This window comes from Labrus mixtus, chromosome 15, assembly GCF_963584025.1.
Source record: "Labrus mixtus chromosome 15, fLabMix1.1, whole genome shotgun sequence".
Lineage (NCBI taxonomy): Eukaryota > Metazoa > Chordata > Actinopteri > Labriformes > Labridae > Labrus > Labrus mixtus.
In genome coordinates this window covers 4,332,893-4,341,212 of record NC_083626.1, presented here as the reverse complement: position 1 = coordinate 4,341,212, position 8,320 = coordinate 4,332,893, and the positions used below count along the sequence as shown (strand labels likewise).

Below are 8,320 nucleotides of genomic sequence, written 5' to 3'. Positions count from 1 at the left end.
ATGCTTTGTATATTTTTTAAGTTCTTGTTTAGTGGAATTAAATTGATTTAAAAAATATTTTTCTGGGGGTGAGGGGATTCAAAGACACAGCAGTAGCATGAAGTCAAAAATAAGGACCAGCAAAGACATTAAAAATATAAAACATAAAATAAAACACTAAATAGATAAAGTTGAATGATTAATCAAACGGTAATATTGTTGGTTTATATATATATAGCCTATGTTGAGGATGTTGTTTTTTTTTAGTAATAAACATTTTTTAAGTTGTAAGCACAGTCTTAGAAATGTTTTAATGATTTTCCTGAGAGTCCGTGAACGCATCGAAAGGCAGTAAAAGGTATGAGGTTGCGTCTCCCCGTTAGGTTAGGTAGCGGTCCTGTGCTAACTTCGTAGCTAACAATGCCTGGGAAATGTAAATTCCAAGACTCCTGGCTGTCAAAAGGAATTTACAATGAATGGCTGGTAAAGGACGCTCAGGACATTCACTTTGCCCGATGCAGGGCTTGTTGTAAATCCATCAAACTTCAGACCATGGGCGAGGCTGCTCTCACCAGCCACGCAGGGGGAGCTGGCCACAAAGCAGCGGTGCGCAAGCTACTGGAAGGTAGCTTAGCTTTAGTTACATCTGGAAAACCATTTACTAAACTAAAATGTGAAAAAGTATAAGCATTACATGTGACATTGACGGAGCCATTGTTGTTACAGGCTAGCTGATATAAGTGTGTTGTGTTGTAGTTGTTGGTGGGCGTGTGTTATTGCTGTGTGAACGTGTGAGTGTTATTACCTGTGCACCAGGTCAACACACTGGATCAAGTATTCTTTATGTGCATGTTTAAGATGAAAACAGTGTGGAGAGAGCAGTGACATTAACTCATTATTATGGTTAATGCTGCTCAGTTTCAGACTCATTTTCTGTAATATGATATCTTAAAAAAACCCAGAGAAGTCATCATTTCCTTCTAGTGGAGATGAGAAGCAGCTGTTGTTGAAAACCTGCTCATGTACTCAGGTGTCTTTGTGTTATTCATTTATAATCATGTTTATTAACATATGTTTATTATAATCATGGTTATTAACATATGTTTATTATAATCATGTTTATTAAGATTTCCGGGCTCATTCTTTTGAGGGCTTAGTAAATGTTTTACTAAGCCACATACAATCTTTCTTAAACCTTGTAATGTTTTTTTAGTTTAGTTGAGAAAATGCTGATTTGAATTTTAAATGTATATGCTTGGTTAATATAAATCATGTCATTTGATATTTTCTAAGTGAAGAGGTTGTTATTCTTTTCCTGGTTTAGGGGTAGAAGTGAAATGTACTTAATGTTCCTTTTCCGAGGCAGGTTTTTTTTTATTCTTAGGCCTACATGTTAATTAGAAGTGTCTCTTGACAGTACACCCTGATACAGGCTACAACACAACAACACCGATTTTGATTTTTGGCAGTGGCACTGAAGTGGATAGAATCGTTGCTGCCATGACAACTGGAACAGACTGATCCATTTTTAAAAGTCCTTTTAGAAAGTTTCTGATTGGATTCATTGATCAGTTTAACAGTTCAACTTGATTCTATTTTAGTATTAATAGATTTAATCGTTTGATTTCCTCTCACTACCAACCGATGTCACTACCTTTAAATACAGTGTTATTAAATATGTTAAATTGCTTCTTTTGTATTCATTTGTAGTCATGCTTCATTAGTAACAAAGTCTGGACATTTTTAGAGGTGTTTATTTTTTAATTATAATTGATAAGTCAGTGATTAATTTGTTCTTAGAAGTAATCATACTAGATGTGAGTGATTTGTTGAATGGGGACATGTACCTAATTCCACCAGAGGGGGGCAGTGTCTGTCTATTTTCCTGCTTCACATTTACCTGCTGTCCCTCCCTGTCTGTCTCATTCTTCTTTTTTTCTTTTTAACAGGCAATGTGATGTTGATAAATGCTGCTGGTCAGACGAACGGCACAGTGAGTCAGGTAAATATCCACAATCATTTTTGGTTTAAACTTATTTCAGGCAAAAACATCAGAATGTCAACCAATGACCAAAATAAAGCTAAACCTCCACCAGCTCACGTGAACAGTCAGCGGTAATGAATTCACTTAAAAATGTCTCGCTGTCTCAGACTGAGGACAGCAAGGAGCAAGTGGCCATCTGCGTCCAGCGTGACTCCTCGGACAGAATATCAGGCAGCGACTGGACAGATCAACATCACAGCCCTACTACAAACTCCAGCTCCCACAATGCAGAGCTACAAGATGTGGCTTTTCCTGCTGCCTACTTCACAGCACCAGGTACCCAATGATGAAGCCCTACAAGCTGCAAAAATATTTATGACCTACAAACATTTGCATAGTGGACTTTCTGTTAGCGTGGGAAAAAAAACTGTGTTGTTCTCCTTTTTTTATATTGGAAATATGCCCTCAGGAACACAACTTTCACCTCATTGACTTATTTTCCTCTGACCTCACAGGTACCTCCAGGCTCACCAGCCAGCGTCTCCACCCGGCAGTGGGCGAGACGGAGGTATCCGGCCACGGCTCGTCTCAGCAGGACTCCATCGACCTGTCGAGACTGGAGTTCCAGCAGAGGACGGACGCTCTGGAGCAGCAGCAGCAGATGAAGATCCTGGAATGGGAGAACAGGATGAAGGTGCTGGCGTGGGAGCAGGAGCTGGTGAGGGAGAAGAGGAGAGCGGCGCGGCAGAAGGAGAAGGCCTTCAGGATGAAGAAGGCCTACTACAAAGCCAAGTTAAGGAGGATATGCCAGGATGTGCCGCCATCTTCCTCCAGCAGCAGCGATGAAGAGGAGAAAACACCTAACCCAACAGGATAAACTGTTTTATACTTGTATTTTTACAAGTGGTTGTTTGAATATTGTATTTTATGTCTATATGCCATGATACTGTCACTATTTTTATACATCGTTTTATATTGTAATGCAAAGGAAAGGTATTCTGTAAACTTACATCAGCTGTCCTTGCACAGGAAGGAAATCCACTTTTCCTTCTGCATGAGGCGTCTTTGGTTCTTTCAAAGTAGAAAGCAAGACAAATCACACTCAAGTAGAAGTAGTGCTACTTCAAAGCCACTGTGAGGAGATCTTAGCCGGCTATGAAACGGACTGAAATGAATATTGATGACTCTTTATGAACTACAAGAGCAAAAGAGATCATCAGCACAAAGATGGAGTATTCCTATATTGATGGTTTAATGACTATAACAGCTGCTGAAGTAAAGCAGGGCAAGATTTAAGCAGATAACATTACTAAGATCAGTAAGGAAATAAGAGGTCTGGCTTTGTCCACAGGGGCGCCAACATCAAAACAACACAAAAGTTCCTCACGGTAGCTTTAAAGGACTAGTTGGAGTACCTGAGTTTCAGACTTCTCCAAAAAATACAAAAAACGCTCCTGGTGAGTAACATTATACAATTTTATCACAAGAACTGATGTCCAATTAATCTGCAATGTGATGATCATCTTTCCTGTTTTAGTGTCTTCTCACAAAGACATCCAAAACAAACTAAAGTATTTGAGTAAAATACTCGATCTAAAACCAATCCAGGTGGAAGAAGTGGCACTTAATGACCTACAACACTGAAGTACTCAGAGATGATACAGAATAAATGCTATGCTGTGTTAAACGGTTGAGATGATCCAGTTTTATCTGTAATTTTTGAATGTGTGGCTTAAGTATTGCAAATGATTTGATGTCTATTAATGTTTGTTTTAAGTTTCTGTGAAGGTCAAAGCCTGTTCTAGGATGACCTTTATATGAAAATATAATCCCTGCACATGTAGAAAAATGGATGAATGGACAATCTGTCAGAATACTTTTACAAGCAAAGCGTCTTTTCTTGTGCCCTTTAAACACAATATTAGCTTCAAATGTGATTTCTGGCTTTGTAAATACATTTGCATTTTGTTTAAAATTGGTTTTCACTACATGCATTTGACAAATCTGAGAAAAGAAACAATACATGGGCAAATAATCAAAATCTACAGACAAAAATACAGCCTGTCATTACATGAACATTAAAACTACAACTGATAAAATAACTTAACTGGTAAAAATAAAACATTTAGTCCTGATGTTGGGTATTGTTGATAGTAAAAGTTGATGGTAAAATAAATGCAGAAGCTTCTAGACAGGCAACACGAGGTCGCTGACTGTTCTAAAAAACAACATTCACAGTCACCAGATTGCATCCAGTGTCAACATATTTGATATATTGAAGTTAAATATCAGGATATCCCACCACGAACATCACTGTACAAAGAAACTGTTTTTTAAACGGAATCTGAAAAAAAGAAAGAAAAAAGTATATCAACCAACCTCCCGTTGTTAGCTATCGGACTTATTCTAAAGATCTTACTCAGTATAGTAAGGTTGTCGTGGAGACATGCAAGCTGTTTACCCTGCTTACATGTGTCACCCTAATCTGCTTGACGATGCAGAAACGAGAAGTATCGATCCTGTCATCTAGTTGTGCATAAAAAGCTGAATAAACAACATATTCCTTTAATTTGTCTAAAAAGCAATTCTCAGGATTTGAAACTAACTCAAAAAATATGAAATGTAAATGGGACATCGCTCCGCTGGTTGAAATTCAATGTTTCCTGAGGCCTCATTATACTGTGCCTCAGCTGGGTGCTTCTATGTAGAGAAGACGTTTTCTTGCTGGGAATCAAGGCGGCAGCTGAACATCTCTGACTTCTCTGAAAGTGACAGAATTCTTTGAGATTCAAGTTAGAGAGAGCTTTTCAGAAAGACACAAAGACACACGTCCCTCTGTCAGATTGTTTTCTCTGCTCCGTTTTTCGCACCTGGAAATGTCTGTCCTCATGAATATGAAACAGCAAACCTTGTTCTGTCACACACACACACACACACACTTGGAATAAATACAAACAGCCGTGTAGGAATAAGTCATTTTTTTAATGTCCAACATTTCTCTTGTTTCCGTGGTAACAGGGGAACAGCTGTTTCCATGCCGCCGTCCCTCGCAGACAGCAGGATAGAAGGCATCCCATAATGAACACACAAATCTAACAAAGACAATCTCCCATCCCTCCTCCTTCTCCTGTCTCTGTCTCTCTCTCTCTCTCCCTTTATGTATTTTTGTCAGAGCACATCAGAACATTTTAGACTCTGAACTCTTTTAGTCGTTTAGTCTCTTCTGGCGCTCCTATTGGTCCGGACAAGGCTGAAAGAGTTTCCCCTGTAACGGCCTTTAACGGTGAAAGAAGGAAAAGGTTTGACCAGGGACATATTTTCATGATTTATATCCAGTTTTGAAATCTTAGTTTTGATGTTAAGATGTCTTTCTGTTTGCGATAACTACCTTTATATAGGCCTGAACTTTCATTTACTTTAGTCCAATTCTCCACAAGCATAGCTCCAATATTCAAATAAGAACCAATTCAAATACTAAAATGCCAGGTGAACGTTTTCAGACTGCTATTGTAGGTGTTTTTTTAATCTTCACCTTTCCCACTTCAAGTCTTCCATCTGTGCAGGTTAGACATCACGTTACATGTGAAAAGGGATCACTTGGACAGAAAAAAAAACTCACGCATACATCGTCGACAGTCTCTCATACAAAATGGCAACGTAAATAATCAACACAATGTCAATAAATAATCGATAAGTAAAATAAATCTCATGTCTGTACAAGTTAAAGGTACTGTCAGTTGAAGATAAAATAAATGAAATGGAGCAGCTGGGTGAAAAGAAGGAATCAGAGTCCTGTTTGTCGAGGATGCTGTCTCTTTAAAGGACTACTGGATGTGTTCCCCTGCAGGAGCCTTTTTTTTGGCAATACTACTGTCACGAAAAGGTTCACTTGTCACAACAAATCCCAGGGTGACAGAGCAGCGGTCAGAGATGGGAGATATGCATTGGCAAGGTGTGTGAGATGTGTGTGTTTGTGTGTGTTCTTCTGTTTCCTCTCTTGCGATGAGTAATGTCCACGCTGTCCTCCCTGCAGATACATTTTTTGCACACAGTCACTGTTTCTGACCCAATTTGTTCTCCCAACCTTTTCTTGTTTTGTACCTCAGGATGTATTCTTGTGCTTGTTGTGCTCCTTTTATTATTAGCCTGTTTTCTATCTCCTTCCCTTGTCACTGATGTTTTATCGGACTGTCACAAATATCGCTCCAAAAATTTGCTTTCGGTTTTCAAAACCCACAGCGTTATGATCTGACAAAAAAAACCACTTGTGTGCCACCTTAACTCCCTTTGCAGTCTGATGTAGATTGAATGTCTATCTCGGTTGCTTACTAATGCATGCGTGTTGTTTCCTTACTGCTTGAACTTGGAGCTTGCGCCAACAGCTGTGAGAAAGGAGCAGCTGCTGATGGAAAGACCTGCATCTCAGAACCACTTAGAGGCTTTTAGCGCTGACACAACTGACATCTCAGCAAACTGTTGCAGCAGAAGCAGCGCTGTATCTTTGAAGAAATCTCATCATCATACAAACGACGACAACAACAAAGCTGTATTGATGGGTTCTGGTGTGAACCACCTCAACAATGACAGCTTGAAAGCGATGTCAGGACTCATGTGCCTCCTCTTGTCTAAATGTTCCATAAAAAAAGGATATGTTGAAGCAACCGTGTTCAGGCGAGCAAGAAAAAAGTTGTGGTAAAGGATTTGTGTGATACAGACGTGAGCTGATGCACTCTGATACATTTGAAGCTGGGTATGTTCTTCAGGGTCTCTGGAGAAGTATCTGAGCACACTGAGATAACACTCATAATGGTTTCAATCTGATCAGCTCCCTGTAATGCCGAATCAAATTCCATTAGCAACCACATACCCAGACCTGGGGCCTCATTGATAAAATACGGTTTGTCACTTCAGGATTTTTTTCCATGGCACTATTTAAAAAAAAAATAAAACCAGGTTTAAAAAAAACAAAACAGTAAATTACATCTTATGCAATTCCACCCTGCACAATGCAATGTAATCACAGGAAACCAGAGAGCATTAGTGAGATGTACTGACTTTAAGCAGCTGTCCCTTTGGCTTGGATATGTTGAGAACTTCTGCATTACTATGCAGAAATAAGGAGACTTATTCTTATACTTATTTGGGCTGCTCCTGGGGTGTCTCTTGAGGCAGGTTGAGTCTTGATGCATAAAAGCACATAATACCTTGAAGGGCTTTGAATGGTTGTTTTATGATACAGCCTCAAAACAGAGAGGCAGACAGGTATTTGCCACCTGAAGACGAAAGGTGGTTTTGAAATATCCGTCCCCTGATATGGTCTGGATCAGAGGCACAGAGATACACGGACAGATGACAAGGTCACATTCATATACAGCAGATCACAAAACAGCACAATCTCCAGACGGAGCTGATACTTTGATACTCGTGACAAAGATTTTACAGCTGGACTCTGAACCTCCACGTGGTGTTTAAGCTTAATGTCGGCCATCTTTTTCTTCACAATCATTTTGTTCAATCAAATCTCTTCTCTTAAAATATTTTCATCCTCTATTTACAATCATGTCTTCCTTCTTTGATATTTTCCCTCCAACCATGTCATGTGGTTTCGATAATCTCATCAGATACTATTGCCGGACCCCTGTCACTATACACAAAGTTGATGGGTGTGAGGGAAAGTTTCTGAGGAACACACAAGGAGGTTTGTGGGATTTTTTTTTTCTCTATGTGGGGGGAGGGGGGGAGGGGGATCTCTCCCTCCGCAACAAAAGAGACTGCACTCGCACCAACCTCACTCACAACCTCACACGGACACAATCGTTAAAAAAAAAGAAACATCACAAGAGATTTCTTCTTCATCTCCAATGAAAAAGATACAAAATGTATAAAAAATGTTATGTACAGTCTGTCATTTTTTTATCTACTTGTCTGGATCAAGCTGACTTTTGTGTTTGAGATCTGAGGAGTTTGTGTTTGTCTCTAAATCGTTTTAGGTAGTAGAGGTTGGAGACTCATTGTCCAAAGAAATGATGTCATCACTGAAGGCGGTGGGACTTAAAACCTTAATAAAGTACAAACGGCCCACAAGCTTCAAGACACACGCTCTGTCTTACTTTCTTTCCAACTTAGTGTCTCCTCCGTCATTGTTTGTTTGTAGTCTTCCGATGGCCCAAGGTGTCCCAGTGGTTCAAGGCCTTCCATGACCTTTGAATTTGTCCCTTGTGTTCCAAGCACTGTCACAATGAATAAAGGGACATGGAGGCTGTCATCAAGACTGTCCTTCACTTCTGTTGGCTCTGAAGTAAAGGAGAGGGAAGTTAATCATGGAAACTTCTCTGATGGTTAAGAATGTACATCGTC

The 8,320-nt window shown here is 39.6% G+C and overlaps 2 protein-coding genes across 3 annotated transcripts in view; one reads left to right on the top strand and one right to left on the bottom strand.

The window, feature by feature from the left end:
* The first annotated feature begins 316 nt into the window (after positions 1-316).
* Positions 317-3,853, top strand: LOC132990151 (uncharacterized). Of its 2 annotated transcripts, none has more exons than XM_061058251.1 (4): positions 317-604; positions 1,929-1,972; positions 2,131-2,299; positions 2,479-3,853. In XM_061058251.1, the coding sequence occupies exons 1-4, from the start codon at positions 400-402 to the stop codon at positions 2,838-2,840; spliced, it is 780 nt and encodes a 259-aa protein (XP_060914234.1). In that variant the 5' UTR covers positions 317-399; the 3' UTR covers positions 2,841-3,853. The 2 variants fall into 2 exon arrangements, with proteins under 2 accessions (XP_060914234.1, XP_060914233.1); XM_061058250.1 differs by having other exon boundaries at positions 1,929-1,981.
* Positions 3,854-4,931: 1,078 nt separating this feature from the next.
* Positions 4,932-8,320, bottom strand: part of celsr3 (cadherin, EGF LAG seven-pass G-type receptor 3) — a 103,649-nt gene continuing 100,260 nt past the window's right edge. The window contains 1 exon segment of the mRNA XM_061058252.1: positions 4,932-8,256. Within this exon segment, the coding sequence (XP_060914235.1) occupies positions 8,229-8,256 (28 nt within the window). The 3' untranslated portion in view covers positions 4,932-8,228.

Bases quoted from the DNA above. Each gene is read 5' to 3' on its own strand.
- LOC132990151 (XM_061058250.1), top strand. From the start codon at position 400: ATGCCTGGGAAATGTAAATTCCAAGACTCCTGGCTGTCAAAAGGAATT. The intron at 605-1,928 runs GTAGCTTAGCTT...TCTTTTTAACAG, and splicing joins GGTGCGCAAGCTACTGGAAG to GCAATGTGATGTTGATAAAT. The intron at 1,982-2,130 runs GTAAATATCCAC...TCGCTGTCTCAG, and splicing joins CGAACGGCACAGTGAGTCAG to ACTGAGGACAGCAAGGAGCA.